A 19,612-nucleotide genomic window follows, 5' to 3' on the forward strand; every position below is an offset into this window, starting at 1 on the left:
AGCCTTACTAACTATCGTCCTGTCTCTCTCCGACCTTTTGCCTCTAAACTGCTAAAATCGTCTCCTGCATATAAACTTTTTTAATTCCGATGCCCTCCTAGATGCAACCTGGCTTTCATACAGCTCACGCATTTGTCACTGAAGCAGCCAATGGTCTCCACAAAGCAAAATCCCTAAGTCCTTTTTCCCTCCTTATCCTACCTGATTGCTCTGCTGCTTCTGATACTGTTGACCACATTTATTTTGAGATTTTTTTCACTATTTCTTAGGGCACTTCTGTTTTTTTTAACCAGTTTTAACTGCACTGTAGCTCACACATACTGTACCACATGTAGTACTCTTAAATTGTAACCACTTAGGCACTGCATACATGTCACACATCCCATGCTATTGACTATACTGTATCATTGCTTTGTTTCTGCTTTTCTCTATGCAGTGGAAAAAATACAAAGGACACAGTATACAATAAATAGTGTAGGACCTGCTGATAGGACCATCACATGGTTGCAGGCTTAACATGTTATGGCAAAAAGATTTAACTTAATGACCAAGACTTATGAGAAGAATATCATATAAATGAATAAAATAATCTGCCGTATTGGATATGCATTGGGGCTTCTTTGTTTACTGTTGTATACGTGCATTTAGAAAGACTGTGTATGGTGCCAATTTGTGGCACTTTGACCAATGTTTGTGCTCATGTATGTTTCTTTTCCGGGGTCCCTCTCCCACAAAACTTACATAGTTGATACCGGGGGATGCTGATGACATGGTCCCTGGTGTACTGGGGATGTTATCCCAATTCACTGATGAATCCTCACTTTCAGGAATATCTGATTCAGAGCCAACAATCTCATTCCCATCTATGTCTTTTAATGGAAACGGATCTCCATAAAACACCATGAGGTCCAGGAGCTTTGAATCATATTTTTCCCTATTATACATCTCCCAATCTATCCGAATATCTAAAAAAAAAAAAAACAGATAACAAAGCTGAGTAAATGAAGTCTACTATTAACCTTTGCAAAAAGCAGACTAAACCATCATTAATAGACGAATGAGGACTTACCACAAGGACTTGTGTTATTGATCCGTAAGCAACGGGAAATGGTGTCTCCACCAGATATGTGAGTACCAAACCTTGGGAGAAGAAAATACTTTCAGCTACATACAGGTGTGCTTGTGCATGAATAAAACAACTGAATGATCCTAAATGTCTAAATGTATTTTTAACAACACCAATAAGGTTCTATTTCTACTCATAAATGGTTTAGAGCAGTGGTTTTCAGCCTTTTCAGAACCTTTAGAAAATGAGTTATGACTCTAAGGAACCCCTCAAAAAGTATATAACTTCACAGAGCACTAGCCCACGTATTTCATAAAGTATATGTAAAAATACTGTTGCTGTGGTAGGGCTTTTATGTTTTAAATAAATTACAATCATTTCACGTGTAACATTATGGCATAACATTTTTAAATTATATAATTGAAAGAAAATGGGGAAAATAAAATAATTAAAGAGTAAAATATCTGCCATCCCCAATTTTTTCTCATAAAACCCAGTGTAATCTCCAGGGTTGCACAGAATACAGGATGAAAACGACTGGTTTATGGTAAACGTTCAATCGAAACAGTGCCCAACCTGTCAATGGAAACAGTGCCCGACCGGTCAATGGAAACAGTGCCCAACCGGTCAATGGAAACAGTGCCCGACCGGTCAATGGAAACAGTGCCGACCGGTCAATGGAAACAGTGCCCGACCGGTCAATGGAAACAGTGCCCGACCGGTCAATGGAAACAGTGCCCGACCGGTCAATGGAAACAGTGCCCGACCGGTCAATGGAAACAGTGCCCGACCGGTCAATGGAAACAGTGCCCGACCGGTCAATGGAAACAGTGCCCGACCGGTGAATGGAAACAGTGCCCGACCGGTGAATGGAAACAGTGCCCGACCGGTCAATGGAAACAGTGCCCGACCGGTCAATGGAAACAGTGCCCGACCGGTCAATGGAAACAGTGCCCGACCGGTCAATGGAAACAGTGCCCGACCGGTCAATGGAAACAGTGCCCGACCGGTCAATGGAAACAGTGCCCGACCGGTCAATGGAAACAGTGCCCCACCGGTCAATGGAAACAGTGCCCCACCGGTCAATGGAAACAGTGCCCCACCGGTCAATGGAAACAGCGCCCAACCGGTCAATGGAAACAGTGCCCTTCAGTGGAAATATTTTTTGATCATTTAAAATAGTGACACATTTACTGTAAATATAGACAATAGCAGTACTTGCATTATCATTTGTGACTACTTCTATACTTTTTTTTTTACCTTACATTTTGAGTTTTGAGTAATGAGGGGGAGGGTACAAAAAGCAAACATAGGGGATGAGAGCAGGGAGAGGGATCGAGGGGTACAAAAAACAGCGTACAAGAAATACATGAGAAGGCAATAATTGTATACGGAAGACTATTTGAATTCTTTTGACAAGATCATAATTTTTGTCGCTTTTGTCTTTTAGCACCAAGTATAGGGAATCCTTCCCTTTTTTTATTTTATATATGACGCCTACATATCTGCTTTCATTTGTTAGCCATTTAGTATTACCAGTGGCTTTCCTATTTTCTCATGATGTAGTTAAATATCAAATGTGTATTAAACTATTTCTAAGGAGGACTACTAAACATGTTTAAGGGCACATTACATTTCTTGTGGTTTTCGCTAAACCTATTTTGGGGACGGCATCTCTGCTGCTCCACATTATCCCGTGAAACGGTTGCGCCTGCTCTGGAACCCTCTGGAACCCTGTTTTTGGTTTCCTCGTGTGGTTTTCCATTCTTGAGACACCTTGGCCCAAGAAACAGGATTTCACGGATAGAATAAATTGACCTTCATGAATTGCAATAAATCAATAAAGTCAACTTGAAAATACAAATATCAGTAACGATTCCCTCTTCATTCATTTTTTTTTTTTAATGAAAGGAGGTTGTGCTTGGAGAATAATTTAACGGTGTAAAAATATTTTATTTGAAGGAATTGCTCAGTCTTTAATAACATAATGTAGACTAGACTGCCAACCACTCCTGGGTTTGAACAGCTTGGAAAACAAACAACTGTTGAGAAAATGATTGACGATAGCTCTATGACTTATCACAAACTATACCTTTTTAATGGATCACCATTAGAGTTCTTATTATAGTGTACAGAGCTTCCGAAACATTGTAGGTTTATTCTTCAAGTGTACTGGAGCTTTGTACACTATAATTTCATATATAGATGTAGTAAGACGTAACGTCTTCAGTGCCACGGTCATTCGTGGTCGCGGCACCAATGGATTAACATTGCCGGGAGTCCCACTCAGAAGCATGGACTGCCCGCATTACAATCGTGGCAGACATTTGCTTTTTCGTCTGCAGTGCTGGGGACAGTACGTTTTGTTGCATCTGTATGAAGAACTCTAATGTAGGGCCACTAAAAGGTATCGCAACTTGCAACTAATCTGTATTTCTCTAGAACCAATACGGCTACTCACATTTTAAAACTACAAGTGCAGATCTAGTGGGTGGCAACGTTTGAGACCGGTAGAAGATACGAATAATTTTGAAAATGAGCATCCACCTACAGTAAGTGTCGGTGCTCTCCTTTATCCAAATATACAGCAATTGTCACACATCCTATTAGCCATAAATGGGTAATAGAAAACGATTGAAAATTAGAGACAAACCCCCTTCAGCACAACAAATTATAGATCAAATCTGGTACGTTATGTCAATGGAAAGTACAGTAAAATAACCTTTTTAAGCAACAACTAAAAAAAAAAGCTGTGTGTGCTGTGCACGCGCATAGTAAGTGAAACTTCTTTGACTTTTGTCACAGAAATTGTATTTGTGTTGGTGATGTTTTAATTAAAAATCAAAATACAATCTCAATGACAAAACGCAAATAAATTTGACTTAGAATGCGCGTGCTCGGCACACATCCCCTGTATTAGCTATTTGCACTAAGTGTGAATTCCTCGTGTGACTGAGTGTGCGTGTGACAGTGTGTGTGTGACAGTGAAAGTGTGCGTGTGACTGAGAGTGTGCGTGTGACTGAGAGTGTGCGTGTGACTGAGAGTGTGCGTGTGACTGAGTGTGCATGTGACTGAGAGTGTGCGTGTGACTGAGAGTGTGCATGTGACTGAGAGTGTGCGTGTGACTGAGTGTGCGTGTGACTGTGAGTGAGTGTGTGACTGTGAGTGAGTGTGCATGTGACTGTGAGTGAGTGTGCCTGTTACTGTGAGTGTGCCTGTGACTGTGAGTGTGCCTGTTACTGTGAGTGTGGCTGTGAGTGTGCCTGTGAGTGTGACTGAGTGTGCATGTGAGTGTGAGTGACTGAGTGTGACTGAGTGTGCATGTGAGTGTGTGTGTGACTGTGAGTGTGCGTGTGACTGTTATAACCGGCAGCCTGTCTCCTCTCCTGTGTGTGCCTGGTTACCTCTCTGTGTGAGCCTCAGTCCCTCTCCTGGTTACCTCTCTGTGAGTCACACGGTGACAGCCTCCCCGCTGGCTGTGTGCTCACTAACCTGTTGCTCTCACACTCTTCCTATCGAGGACTCCAGCACATCCAGTCTCCCCCCCTCCTCCTGTATTACACTAAGCAGCACCCCTAGTCTGCCCCCTGCCGTCTCTCAGCTCCTTCCCCCCACCTCTCCGTTTCTTCCCCCACCTCTCCGTTTCTTCCCCCCACCTCTCCGTTTCTTCCCCCCACCTCTCCGTTTCTTCCCCCCACCTCTCCGTTTCTTCCCCCCACTTCTCCGTTTCTTCCCCCCACCTCTCCGTTTCTTCCCCCCACCTCTCCGTTTCTTCCCCCCACCTCTCCGTTTCTTCCCCCCACCTCTCCGTTTCTTCCCCCCACCTCTCCGTTTCTTAATCTCTTCTGGGCTCTCCGGCTTTGTCTGGACTGGGAAGGGGAGGAGCCGGGGACCAGAGGAGCCAGGGAGGGGTGAAGAGGCCGGTACTGAGCCGCCCGAACGTCCTGCTCCTCTCACCAAAAGCTCCGCTGCCAGCCGCTTCTGCGCATGTGCAGAAGTCCGTAAGCGTCGCCATTAGTAGTGTGCATACGCGGCATGGCAGCGGACGTGTGGGGGCAGCCGTTATGAGCTATCGCCGCCGCCGCATATGTAATCGCCCGTGTGGGAGGAGCAGCGCCCGTTTGGAGCGGCGCCGGCGGCTATCGCCGCATGTGACACCAGACGTGTGGGGGGAGTGGGGGGGAAGCCATGACGTCACTTCCGTTTCACATTTCGCCCCCAACTCTCCATTTTACCCCATCAGAATAGGTGCCACTAAAGAAGTTTCACTTCAAAAAATAAAAAAATGGAAGCTATGGTGGTCTTTTTACATCCTGTAAGAATATTCCTCAAATGTTGCTTTAATATAAGACCCCCTTTTTTTTTTTACTAAAACAAGTTGTGTGCACTATTACTCTCACTAGAGATGATTGATGTTCTTTCCAGTCTCAATAACATGAGTCAAGTTGACGACTCTTTGTGATATATTTTTATTTAGGTTTATTGATTCTTCTCATTTATTTTTATTTTGTTATCAATTCCACCCCAAATTAACTTTTGGAAGTAAGTATATGTTGAATTGGTTTTAGTCTACTATGTACAGTATATACCTTACATTATACCTCTTCTCTTCACAGGTAAAAAAAACATACCTGAATTGTCTGTCTGCAAGCAATCCTGTGCTATGTGTATTTTTAGTTGTAGTCTTTAGTCTAGTCTTAATTAAATTAACTTACACTAACACTTAGGCATGACAAGACCCTGTTGAAAAAAACATCTGTGTTAATATGCCTCACATGTGCTAAATGTGGTGGTTGGGCTGAAATAAATTCTGTCAGGTGACTTATTAGGCCTTTATAAGAGCAACCAGAGCAGCCCTAGCTGTAAAAAGCAGGCCAAGATTCAAAGTGGCCCAGTTTTAAGTGGCATGGTCGAGTTCAACAGGGAGTTCAACAGGAGGGAAACAAGGGGACTACAGAACACCTTCAGGCCCTCAATCCTGGATGTGAACTACGCTGGAAAGGTGGACATTTTCTATCCCAGACCACACATCTCAGCACTAAACTACTGCTGCCATGATGCTGCTACTATTTATATTTGCAAAAAACAAACAGAAAGATTCCCTCGTGAATGCACTCAGATAGACCTAATGAAATTGATGAAATATAATTAAAATCAATTTAATGAATAATAAAAATATGTTTATACAGAGGGGCGTGGTAAGAAGGTCCAAGACCCACCCCCTAATGACATACCAGAAGAAACTTCCACATCAAGTCAGTAGGGAAGAAGACCTAAGAATACACTATACATGGCCAAATGGTATACAGGCTATAGTATGTAAGGATTAATTCCAACAGAAAAAAGTACCTGCATATAGTGAAGCAGTACTATTAACTAAAAAGCCGGCAGTATAATGAAATAATATCTACCGGTACTAAGTCTAGAGGAATATAATCAAAATAGCACAAAATAGTTACCAAGGAATGGCCAATATAAAGTACAAAGCTAGTGTCACATAGTGGTGTAAATGTATGATGGCGTGTAGTCACAGCACAAGCACACATTGGTAAATGATGCTTACCTATAAACACATGATCAGCATAATCAATATATATGAGGGCAATATAGTGAAGAAATAGGACCCTAAATAGGGCTAGCATAAAATATGCATATGTAAAGCCCAGAGGCACGGTTCAATGACCGTATCCAGTTATAGCCTCGTAAACCATAAACATCATAAGCATTCACGAATATATGAAAAGTAAACGTGTATTAGATAATATGGTAGGGTCATCACAGATCATAACAAGTAAATACAAAAAGTAATAAGTATCATACTATAGTCCTCAGAATAAAATCAAACACTTAGTAAGTGTAAGAACACATGCTGGTAATGTGTGAGTATTGCAATATAATAGCATTCGTGGTGAGTATTAGAAAAGCACAAACAGCAGTGATCTTAATGGATATCAGTTACCATTGTAACACGGAGTCAGTGCTCCTGAATAACCCTCTTAAAGCGCATCATAACACTGTATTGCATGAAGGGAGAGCTGAGAAACAATGTACTTAGCTTAGTTTCAATTAGTTAGAGCTGATAGTTACTGCCCATGGAAGAAACAGGAGCAGGAGATCCAGCAACAATGTAGCTGGCGCGTGTATCTTTACTTTACCACCTTGCTACATCAATGTAGTTTTGTACTGCAGCTACCACTAAGGCCTCGTTCAGGGTGCCAGAGGCAGGAGTTGGAGGGAGGGCGGCAGTCTGCTGGGCGATGTGTGTTCATCCCCAGCAGACTGTTTCAGGAGTTGAGGAGGCGGGGAGGGGGCGGGGCTACAGACGGCAGGTTAGGGATCCAAGTTGCAGTCTTGAAATCATTCTCAAGAATGATTTCATTGGCTGCCGAGGTCCCAGTGACGCTGCTGCAGCTTCAAAAAACGAATTTTTTGTTTATTGAAACTGTAGCCAGCGTCAACTCTGTACTTCGGAGACAGGGCAGCTGCTACCCTGACAACCACAGTTCACTTTAAATACATTGTATCCCACGGCCGCAAGCACGTCAGCACGTCAGCACGCCCTCTCTCCGAAGCCTGCACCCTGAACGAGGCCTGAGTATGCTGCCTCTCTGCCTGGTCAATCATTTCATAATATATACTGACACTATCTGGCCGTGTGACATGTTAACTAGCGGCAATGCAGGGGTTAAATCACCCTCATGTTTGCCATGACAACCATTTGCTATAAATTGTCCATGGTCCTATTTCTTCACTATATTGCCCTCATATATATTGATTATGCTGATCATGTGTTTTATAGGTAAGCATCATTTACCAATGTGTGCTTGTGCTGTGACTACACGCCATCATACATTTACACCACTATGTGACACTAGCTTTGTACTTCATATTGGCCATTCCTTTGTAACTATTTTGTGCTATTTTGATTATATTCCTCTAGACTTAGTACCGGTAGATATTATTTCATTATACTGCCGGCTTTTTAGTTAATAGTACTGCTTCACTATATGCAGGTACTTTTTTCTGTTGGAATTAATCCTCACATACAATGGCCTGTATACCATTTGGCCATGTATAGTGTATTCTTAGGTCTTCTTCCCTACTGACTTGATGTGGAAGTTTCTTCTGGTATGTCATTAGGGGGTGGTCTTGGACCTTGTTACCACGCCCCTCTGTATAAACATATTTTTATTATTCATTAAATTGATTTTAATTATATTTCATCAATTTCATTAGGTCTATCTGAGTGCATTCACGAGGGAATCTTTCTGTTTGTTTTTTGCTTATGACCCCTTTATCCCTTTTTGCACCGGATGGGATCTCTGATTACATCCAAATTGCTTTTCCATTACTTCTAGCTGATGCGGGAGCTTTTTCCTTTCTTCCCCCCTTCCCTTGCTTTATACAGTACTATTTATATTTGCTCTGACCTCGCTTCTTTTCAAAATACACATTTCTTTCTACCAGCCCCATGTCTCCAACTCTATTCATATATCTCCATCTTCTTTACCCCTCAATAAAAAACACCCACACAAATCCTATATTCACACCCTCTATCTATTCCTTCCTGCTGCTGGGGATCTCCCCTAAGCCAGACATATACAGTACACCTGATCTCATTCATGCCTCCCTGCCACATCTTCCGCTGTAAATGGTGTTAACCTTTTCATTTAACACTGGCTAACCTTAAAACTTGCCCCACAAATCAAGCACCAATTGTGACCAAGCACACCCATCTACAGCACTTATTCCCTCACCTGCTGTCTCTGTAAGTTTCCCCTCAAACCTCTTAGATTGTAAGCTCTTCGGGGCAGGGATTTCCTTTCCCATTGTCTGATTTTTGCTGCACTTATTGTATTTTTTAAATTCCCTGTACTGTATTCTTTGTGAAGCGCTGAGCACACTTTTGGCGCTATATAAATAAAGACATACAATACAATACAATACATTGGTATTGTCTGCTTGGATTTTATATTATACTTTGTGTTACAGTAGGTGAAAGCCCTTGACCTTTATTATTAGCCTGTATTAGCTAAATGTATACATTTACAAATAAAAAGTTATATAAAATGTGCATTGCATCTTCGAGCGTTTCTGAATGTAGTATACCGTATCACAGGTCCTTCTGTCTGTCGCTCGGGCCTTGGTCCTGTCAACTGGAAGTAAATGGGACATCCTCGCACAGTCATTTTCATGGGAATTATCTTAGGTTTTAGATAGCCAACCTAACATTGCAAGGAAATGAAACAAAGTTATTTCTCCCCTATTAAAAAAATATATATATATATATATATATATATATATATATATATATATATATATATATATATATGATTTTCACTTATAATCAGGGTTGCCACCACTCCAGGTTTGACCTGGAGACCACGAATTTCGGCCGCGTATCTCCGGCTACGAGTTTACCTGGAAAATCTCCAGGCCGCATCTTCTCCCACTGCACATCCCATCAACATGGCTGCGCGATGTCAAATGGCGCCGCATTGCCATGACCACAGGACACTATGTGGCGTCACGTGATGCCAGTTGCCATGACATCATGGACCCACGCAGAGTTCTGTTGCCATGACAACATGACATCACCTGACAACTCAACGCCATAAAGCCTTGGCAACTTGACGCTGTGACATCACGTTGTCATGGCAATGTGCGCCAATTGACGTCGTGGAGCCATACTGTCTTCATGCAATGTCTCGAATATAATGTATACCCTGTTCATTTATGTAACTGTATTTGTAACCATGTATTATTTGTCTTAACTCTGTGCCCAGGACATACTTGAAAACGAGAGGTAACTCTCAATGTATTACTTCCTGGTAAAATATTTTATAAATAAATAAATATTTAATGTTTAACCCTGTTCACCTAATGTACCCATGTATTTGTAACCATGTATCTGTCATCATAACTCTGTGCCCAGGACATACGTGAAAACAAGCGGTAACTCTCAATGTATTACTTCCTGGTAAAATATTTTATAAATAAATAAATAAATGCTTACTGAATGGCCATGGGACATACACAAGTGAGGTAGGCATGTGCACACCCCTCTGATTGTTATCTTCCCAAAGCTATATTTACTTTTTATTTTATTTATAAAATGTTTTAACCAGAAAATAATTCATTGAGAGTTTCCTCTCGTTTTCAAGCATGGGCACAGAGTTATGATGACAATACAAGGTTCGGTTATATGAACAGAGGTTATACGGTACGTTATTTTTACAGACATTTCATGAACCGTTAAAGACTATCAGTGTTATGGTTGCATGTAACACTTACAAGTACTGCATGTTGTTGCAGATTGTTCTACCTTTAAGGCTGCAACCATAGAAGGACAGTCAGCGCTGAGCCGTGCGGACGCTCCGCGATGAGCCCCGTCATCCTCAATGAGGATGTCTTGAGAAGGGGCTCCCGCGAGCGTCCGCAGGCGTGCGGAGGCGCAGCGATTCTCAGTCGACAGCAGAACCTGTTTCTCAGCGCGCTGTCGGCAGAAAACCTCCAATCAGAGCGAAGCAGCGTCAACGTCATGGCGCCGTGACGTTGACGTCGCCGCTTTGCGGGCTATTGGCCCAGTGACGGCAGTGCCCCGCCGCCTCCTGATTGCGCACGCTGGCTCATCTGCTAGTTCATGCAATCGCTCCTGATTGCGCAGACGAGCCTCAGCGTGAGCGCGGAGGAGCGCTGACTGCTAAACTATGGACGCAGCCGAAGAAATTAACATGAGAGCTCTTGATAGATATAGTTGTCATACATGACAACCTCTCTTTCTGGATGCCTCTTTTACAGAGATACTGTAGAGCAGAGTTATGAGGACTTAAATGTTACAGTAAAACTACATCTATGAAGATTTGTCTGTTTAAAGATACTAAAATCTGCAATTTTTCCAGGATTAATAATCATACACTACTTCATGGATCATTTAATATTCATCCCGTAGTAAATAAAATATTAACTAAAATCAGTGGTCCCATTTGCATTGTGTTTCTCTAGAAATTGAATGATTTTTACAGTGTGTTTTTTTCTTTTTGCTAAATTAGTAAGAGCATAGTTGTGGGCTGATTTACTAGCACTCTTTGGGGCCTATGCACTAAGCCCCGAATACCTGTGATAGCAAAATTTCCAAAACTGGCGAGTAGCCGGCGACGTGATGCTCACCCCTCTGAAAAGCGCTCACCCGGCGATTTCTTTCTGCTGCAGAGAGAGAGAGACGCCTCTCCCTGCGCACATCTCACCAGAGATCAAAAGTTTTTCATATAAAATGTAATACTAGTGTATTGTAGCAGGGGGTCTTCGGAGCAGAACCTCGTTGATGTGAGATCCGGGGACCCCCTGCTTCCCGAGATACAGGCCCCGTTATGGGGTGCTGGTATCTCCTATGCATTTTAGTCCCACGGTCACATTTAAATGCATAGGAGATACCGGCACCACATAACCATAATCAATGCGCTTCTGCTCCGGAGATCCCCTGTTACAATACACTAGTATTAAAACCCAAATAAAAAATTGAACAAATTTGTTGCCGTAGCGGCTATCCGCTATGGTAATGAAGCTGCTTTAATGTAATTTGTATTAACAGTGTGCGGGAGCAGGGGATCTCCTGAGATGAACCGCATTGATTTCAGCCTCGGGGACCCCCTGCTTTCAGGGTTGCAGGTCCTGGTATGGGGTGCCGGATCTCCTTCATTATTTAAATCCTCCGCTCACGTGACGCGGATGAGTTAAAAATGGCGGCCATACCGGCACCCGATGCCCCATACCAGGGCCTGTAACTCGGGAAGCAGGGGGTTCCTGAGGCAGAAACCAAAGCGCTTAAGCTCAGGAGACCCCCTGCTCCCGCACACTATTAATACAAATGACATTAAAGCAGCTTCATTACCCTAGTGATAGGTTACATTAGTTCAAAAGGATGTGACATCACTTTAAGGGATGATGCCACATTTTTTTTTGCAACAGGATTCTACCACAGGCCAGTGGGGACATCCAACCGGCCTCTGGTATCAATCCGGTGTATAAAAAATTAAAAATGTTTTTATGTGGAGGCACCGAGGGTGGGTGTGTTGTGTATTGGTGGTTAGTACATATTGTAAAGTTTATTGGGGGCAGAAGGGGTGAGTGAAGGGCCAACGACCCCCTTCACTCACCCCCTCTGCCCCCTACAAAGCTGATGTTGTTCCATAACCCATTTATTACCTTAACGGTTAGCCGCTTATCGGCGACTGAATCGCAGTAGGCCTTTTTGCGAAAAGGCCTCAGTAAGTGGCTTATCGGCGCATAGTGCAAAGGCCCCTTTGTATAAATGTCCAAATTGAATACTGTACAAGTCAAGCACATTTCCAACCACGAAGTAAAGAAAAAAAGCCAGCTTTTAAGGCCCATGTTTACTATGTTGTGCTATACTACTGTCACCATTTGCCCCATTCACTTAACTTCACTTAAATGAGCTGTAAGGTGTCTTCATAGCTCGGGAACGTGTCTTATAGCATAGCACCGCTTAGTAAATATGAGCCAAATCCAGTGAAGAGATCATTAACAAGTAAACTTCAACCCAAAAAATCTCAATGAAACCAATGACATACACTACTCTGGGTATACGTGACTGTGACATCAAACAAATATATACATTCATAAAGGAATCTATAAATCCGTACCAATATACAGGAATACATATCTAAAATATGCTTCTATGCACCTTGTATGTAAAAGTTTAATATGCTTCTTATTGAAATGCAGAGTACTGTCAAATCGCTTTCGTTATTGACCCCCAGGCAAGCCCTATGCATTTTTCACACATTTCTAAGTCGCTACGTTCCCAGGATCTGTATTTACTAGTTGATCGTCTCTGCCCTGTATTTGGAAGGTACATGGGAAGAAATGACGGAGAGATGTGTGTAAAAAGTACTTTGGTATATGCGCATTGTAATCCGTTATGTGCGTTTGGATATGTACACTAGAAACTGGCTGCACACGTACCTTACAAACAAGCTCGTCCGAGTGCTCCCCCCACATGTTGTTATACGCAGACACCTCGATGGATATCTGTTGGAAAGCTCCCAGTGTCCCGGCTCTGGGCTGCGGGATGAATGCTGCACCCTTTCCATCCGACAATACTGACGTTCTAAAATCTATAAAGTATACAGAAAATTAAAGTCATTCGTTTTTGAGCCATTGGTATGTGGGAGGAGGAATACCTGAAAGACACCTCCCGTGCTGGAGGACACCTTATGTCCCTATTCACTTCAAAGCCCGTAAAGGATAATGTCGAAAATGGTTGGATATTATACCTTCTTTTCGAGTAAATGTGTGTTTTTTTGTTGATTTTCGAGTAAATGTGTGTTTTTTTGTTGTTTTTTTTTAAAAAACGTTTTCTATCATTACAACTTCCTGATTTTGTTTCGTTTTTAGACTTCCCCAGTGTGTGTTATCAGTCTCTCCACAACCAATAACAATGGCTTCCGGAGTTATAAACTGGAGTTCTGCGAATCGCAGAATTCCGCCTGGTAGATGAAGAAAGATTGCTTCATTCTCCCTCACACGCGGGAAGGGGATCTATTTTACTGTTTTCTTGATTCCGGTTTATATCCCAGCTCCTTGTGACGCTGGGCAAATAACTGTATCTCCATGTGTTCAGAATTTAGACTATGTTTATTATTGCTTTGTAGCTTGTCATTTGCAGTGTTTCTATCTGGTACTATTTGTGTTTGTTAATCCTTTCATTAGAATGCTACAGTACTGTATGTTGTTCTGTGTTTGATCAGGATCATCCCGACATTACCTACCGCTAACATCAACATTCAAAGGTGGAGAATCAAGTCAGTAAAGAAATTGAGCGGTCGGTAAAGTCCTGCACATAGATCCACCGTATAATTATATTGACACATAAAACTTAACTTTTATTATAGTTAAAATAGAATAAAAGAACATACTTGGTGAAAAAACTACGTAGGTGAAAAAAAATACAATAAACTGAACAGCGACTCTCTGAAACCGTTATGTATATGAGAACCAGGCAATATGGATACAAATAATAGCAGTGTTCAGTGCCTGGTGTTCCATGCGGATAATGCGGGGGCTTTATCCACCTCTCACATTCCCCAAATAACATTCCTAGGGTTTAATCATACTCAAAAAAGGTCCGTTTTTTGATGTAATCATACTATAATCAAGGGCATTTAGTGTGCACAGGTGTTCAACATTTTATTAGTTAAGGAACTATATTGTGAAACTCTGCGGAACCCCGACCCTCTCTAATAGCGCGTCTGAGATCAGGTGCATTGTAATGAACCCCAACCCTCTCTAATAGCACATCTGAGATCAGATACATTGTAAGGAACCCCAACCCTCTCTAATAGCGCGTCTGAGATCAGATGCATTGTAAGGAACCCCAACCCTCTCTAATAGCACATCTGAGATCAGATGCATTGTAAGGAACCCCAACCCTCTCTAATAGCGCGTCTGAGATCAGGTGCATTGTAATGAACCCCAACCCTCTCTAATAGCACATCTGAGATCAGATGCATTGTAAGGAACCCCAACCCTCTCTAATAGCGCATCTGAGATCAGATGCACTGTAAGAAACCCCAACCCTCTCTAATAGCGCATCTGAGATCAGATGCATTGTAAGGAACCCCATCCCTCTCTAATAGCGCATCTGAGATCAGATACATTGTAAGGAACCCCAACTCCCTCTAATAGCGCGTCTGAGATCAGATGCATTGTAAGGAACCTCAACCCTCTCTAATAGCGTGTCTGAAATCAGATGCATTGGAAGGAACCCCAACCCTCTCTAATATTGTTTCTGAGATCAGATGCATTGTAAGGAATCCCAACCCTCTCTAATAGCGCGTCTGAAATCAGATGCATTGTAAGGAACCCCAACCCTCTCTAATAGCGTGTCTGAAATCAGATGCATTGTAAGGAACCCCAACCCTCTCTAATAGCGCGTTTGAGATCAGATGCATTGTAAGAAACCCCAACCCTGGGGATGGGAGATTCCAGATCAGATCTTAGTGGATCGAGAGTGAGGGAGATTTCATCAGTAAGATAATGTAAGTCCTATTAGTCTGTAACTACATGTGTTAGTGTTAGAATCACTTCGTTATTTTCCAGCCAGGTAAATGCCACTCCTAAAAGATAGGACCCCTCTGCAGTATATGGCTCTGAGCATGTATCACTCACAAGAGGGAATTTACAGGCACTCCTTAAAGGTGGTTCCTTAAGCAGGGGCCTTGGAGTATTACCTTAGAATTACTAGGGGGAAAGAGTCTCCTTGGTTCTGTCGGAGGTAATAGGGTGTAATCTCTCATGCCAGAGGGCACCCTGCCTAGGGATTCCAGTGAGGTGGGAAAAGCCATTATTCAAGTAAGGGAGTGTTTCTGTGCCATAATGCAAAGTGGGGATGCTGCCTGAGCACCGCTGAAGAAGTATACTGTATGTGCGTTCCTTTAAATAAACTAAAAGAAAAGTTCCTGGCGCCCTCAACTTATTGCTCACCATACCAGCTCTGCACGGACCATCAGCCCCTGAGAATTAAGACACACAGGTGTGCACTAGGAACAATGCCAATCTACAATTGCAATATAAGAAGACTTTATATGTGCCATAGTAACACAGATGCACATTGAATGCCCTTAATCATAGTAGGAGTATACCAGCACAGGGAACTTTTTGATTAAACATTAGGAATGTTATACCTCTTTATCCACCTTTAAGACCCGCCTTAAAACACACCTGCTTAACGAAGCATACGAGTAGCTCCATGGCTGATACTTTACACCCCATACATTAATCTTGGCCGCACGCAGATGCACTTATCAAAACACCCTCCTACTGTCTCTGTACGTTCTTCCTACCAACCAATTAGATTGTAAGCTCTTCGGGGCAGGGACTCCTTTTCCTAAATATTACTTATACTGTATGTCTGAAGCACTTATTCCCATTATGTGTCATTTGTTATTTACTGTATGTAAGGGGGTCACCCCCGGTTCCCCTGATCTTCCTTTGCCCCCTGCCTTACCCCTGTGGCAGTGGGGGAAGGGGACGGCGACTTCTCCCGGCGGGCACCGCCATCTTGGTTGTGGCGTGAGGTTCGCGCAATGCGCAGAGGTTGGCCTGGGTAGCGGTGGCCATCGCCAGTGTGCCGGAGCTCTGGGAGGTTGCGCAGGCGCAGTTAAGCGTAGCGGCGGCCATTACAGCGTCGCACATGCGCAGTAAAGATCGTGCACGCGGTCCCCATAGGAAAGAGCTGTGCCAAGGACTACAATTCCCAGCAGCCTCTGGGGACTGCACTTTCACCCTGGTCACAGGCAGCATTGAAGCCAATAGAGCTGGCAGATTCTCATGCTGCAGAGTTGCAACAATGTTGTGTGCAGACAGGGTTTTTGTCAGTTGCAGCACGTCGGGCAGTCAGAGACCGGAGCAGCCCAGGGAAGGAGGTAGGGTACAGGAGTCAGGGACTCCCTGTACTAGGCCAGTATCCCCAGGGCCCGAGATAGCTCAGCTCCCCAGTAAAGTGAGTGTTGCCAGGGACAGCCCTCAGGTTAGTGACCCTGTCACTTGCATTAGTGGGAGCTGGGGAACAGAAGGGAAGAAAGGCAGCAGCGGACTTAGTGTTAAGTTGCAGGGTGTTGCTACATGCGCTGATAGTTATCAGTTAAGTGAGTTGGAGTCAGGGAGCTGTGAGGGAAGGAAGGGTGCGGGGAGCGAGTGCAGCTCCTGCACCCATATAGGTATCCACACCCCAGGTAGGCCCCAACTCCCCACTAGTTTAGTGGGTAAGTGCTTAGGGAGGCCCAAGATAGGGACACTTAGTATAGAGTGCTGCCTTGTCAGAGTCACGGCTGTTAGTGCTGTGAGGTCTGACAGGCAGGCACCTTGTTGCGCAGCACGTTGGCTGCAGCATCCAGTGAGCTACCGCTTGCTGCTGTAGGCACTGGGACTCGTTAAGTGTTATTAAGCATAGTCAGGCTGGGAAGAGCTAAGGGAGTGGGGCAGGTTATTAACCCCTGTTAGGCCCCTAGGAGTTTTCCCCAAAGCCACTTTAGGTTGCTGTACTACAGGGACAGGCCCTAGGTTAGGGTTCCTGTCACGTTAGAGCAAAGTGTTAGTTAGGGACTTAGCGGACGCTGCGGTTCCTGTAAAGCGGTTCGGACCCACGTTGGGGTCCGCAGAGACTATTCCAGAGGGAGACCGCCCTGGCGGTCTGCGTACAAAGGAGTTCGGTTGGAGGATCAGACGGATTCATCACACGTCTGACCCTTTGCGAAGCCAGTTGCTGATCCGAGTACCGGAGTGCTCGGCAGGTACCATACAGTCATAAGTGCACCAACGGGCCCCTTAGTGTAACTGTGACTGCGCAGTCACCCACGTTCTCTCCAAGAGTGCGGGACATTGGGTGGGATTCTCGGGACACTGGTTGGGATCACCTGGTGTTGGGGAAGCGTCCTGCGCGACGCCGTAGGTGTCTCCTCTAGAGAGGGACACCGGTTATGTGATACCTGTCATGATGTGTTATATTCTGTTCTAACCTAAGTAAATAGTATTAGTTATTATATATCTGTGTATGAGTATTGATTGTTGTGATTGTCCTGCGAGGAACCACTCCCCCTCTGGTGGGAGCCATCGCAGGTGGAGGCGCTGAATTGAGTAAGTGGTTACCCCTAGTATAATTGCCCCAGGTTCCCCGTGGCGGAAGCTGAGCCCTCCTGCGAGCCAACAGGTAATGCACCACACCTATGGTAACACCGTATGTTCCTTGCACCCCACACCAGATCTGCGATTGGGGGGGAGGAATACCCGTTACATTTGGAGGCGCTGCTGAGATAGACCTGGGGTGCCCTGTTTTCATTTTTTCCAAATTGGCCAATTTAGATTTTTTCACCATGTTTGGGCCTGCAAGCCACGAGGCCCACGAACGAACCAAGAGGACAGAAGTATCCCCGCGACATGTGCTAGTAGTAGGGGATGTTCCCAGTAGTGCCGTGAAGTTGAGGGAAATTTGTGAGGCCCTAGGGAGACTCGTGGGCATAGACCAAGGGTGGAAGAGGATAGAGCACCGGTACGACCCCACTGACCAGTGTTGTAGACTATGGCTAGTAACGGATCAGGAAATATGCCGGGAAAATGTCCCTCTGACCTTGCATTTCCCAGAGGCCCCACCAGAAGGCTACCCTCTTGCATACTCAGAGAGCCTTAGTGAGATTACCCGACCTGTGATCAAAATGGAGGCTCCCTCATCAAGGGAGTCACACCTAAAATGGCGTCTCCCGCCAAAGCAGGAGAGCACATGTGCTGCTGACTGCAAGCCAGCACCAAATTGTGTTGCAGAAATCCGTCCGGGACTGGTGGGAAAACCAGAGCTCCGCCCCCGCAATGTGAGTGACTCAGTGATAGAGCGAGCCCCTCCTTTACATTCCACCAGGGGGAGCAAGCAAAGTGAACAGCCATCAGCAACTGCTGTTCCCATTAAAAACAGTACAGAGTGCAGAGAAATACACCCTCATTTATATGGAGCATGGCGGTCTAAAGGAGGGAAAATATCCTTTCTGGTGTGCCCGTGCCTACAAAAGGACTTGAGTCTATCTGGTGGTATGGACTTTAACCATTTTAGGCTACCAATAGAATATCGGGTGCCCGTGGTGGAGGACGAGGGGTGTATACGATGTGTTTGTAATCAGTGTGACTTTCCAGGTGGCAAACAGACCTGGGGCCCCAAGTGTGCCGGCTGCGGGGCACAGTTTCTAAAGCCTGTGCTGCTGCAGTCTACAGTCCCAGATCCCAAGCAGGAATCTCAGATGGCAGAACCCAGAGATGAAGATGTTGTTAACTGCTCTACCTCAACCACGGCGGTGGAGGAGCTGACAGACAAGGCTGCCCTAGTTCCCCGTTGCAACCAAGCGGGAAGAACTGAGGCCCAGCCAGCTACGGAAAAGAACGAACCATCGGTGGCGATGTGCCTACCGGCGAACCACCCCAGCAGTGATTTCAGCAGCCAGCCACTCGTGTGATGCGCCAGCCGGCGGACCACACCAGTGAAGTTGGAGCCAAAGAATCACCTACCTCAATTACAGTGCATCCAGATGCTGTGAGCCCGTGTGCCCTACAACGACCAGTCCGGCCTACAGAGGTACCATCGGTCCCAGGCGTGGGATCAGTACCTATTAGCGACGACAAGGGGGAGTCGACTACCCTAGGGGTGTCGGGTGTGAGCCTCCAGGTGACCGCGGAGCACGGTAGCTCCTTAAGTCTGGTCACCAGGGCGAATGGCTCCACTCGGCATCGCGTCCTGGCGGAGGTGTCCCCCTTAGGGGATAGCTGTCCCGCAGTACGAGTGGACCAGTACTCCCCGCATATCGTTCAGGTGAAGAAGAAAGACAATGGCCAACCAGCTGTGGTGATGCGCCTGTCGGCGGACCACACATATGAGACTGAAGCATCAGCGGTGGACCCTGCTGTGGAACCGCTGCGCATTGATATTCCCCAGCAGCAAGCAGTGGTGCGGCCGGAGCGGCAGAAGAGGCTCCCAGCCATGGCGA

At 44.8% G+C, this 19,612-nt stretch overlaps 1 protein-coding gene across 4 annotated transcripts in view; it reads right to left on the reverse strand.

Moving 5' to 3' along the window:
• Window positions 1–19,612, reverse strand: part of DLEC1 (DLEC1 cilia and flagella associated protein) — a 139,819-nt gene that overhangs the window by 24,923 nt on the left and 95,284 nt on the right. For all 4 annotated transcript variants that reach the window (XM_075587938.1, XM_075587939.1, XM_075587937.1 and 1 more), the window contains 4 exons: window positions 13,053–13,204; window positions 9,177–9,292; window positions 1,070–1,140; window positions 742–965 (listed from right to left, as the gene is read on the reverse strand). In XM_075587938.1, coding sequence (XP_075444053.1) covers window positions 742–965; window positions 1,070–1,140; window positions 9,177–9,292; window positions 13,053–13,204 — 563 coding nt within the window. The remainder of the gene's footprint in view (window positions 1–741; window positions 966–1,069; window positions 1,141–9,176; window positions 9,293–13,052; window positions 13,205–19,612) is intronic.

The sequence above is a fragment of the Ascaphus truei genome, chromosome 2, assembly GCF_040206685.1.
Source record: "Ascaphus truei isolate aAscTru1 chromosome 2, aAscTru1.hap1, whole genome shotgun sequence".
NCBI classification, from domain to species: domain Eukaryota; kingdom Metazoa; phylum Chordata; class Amphibia; order Anura; family Ascaphidae; genus Ascaphus; species Ascaphus truei.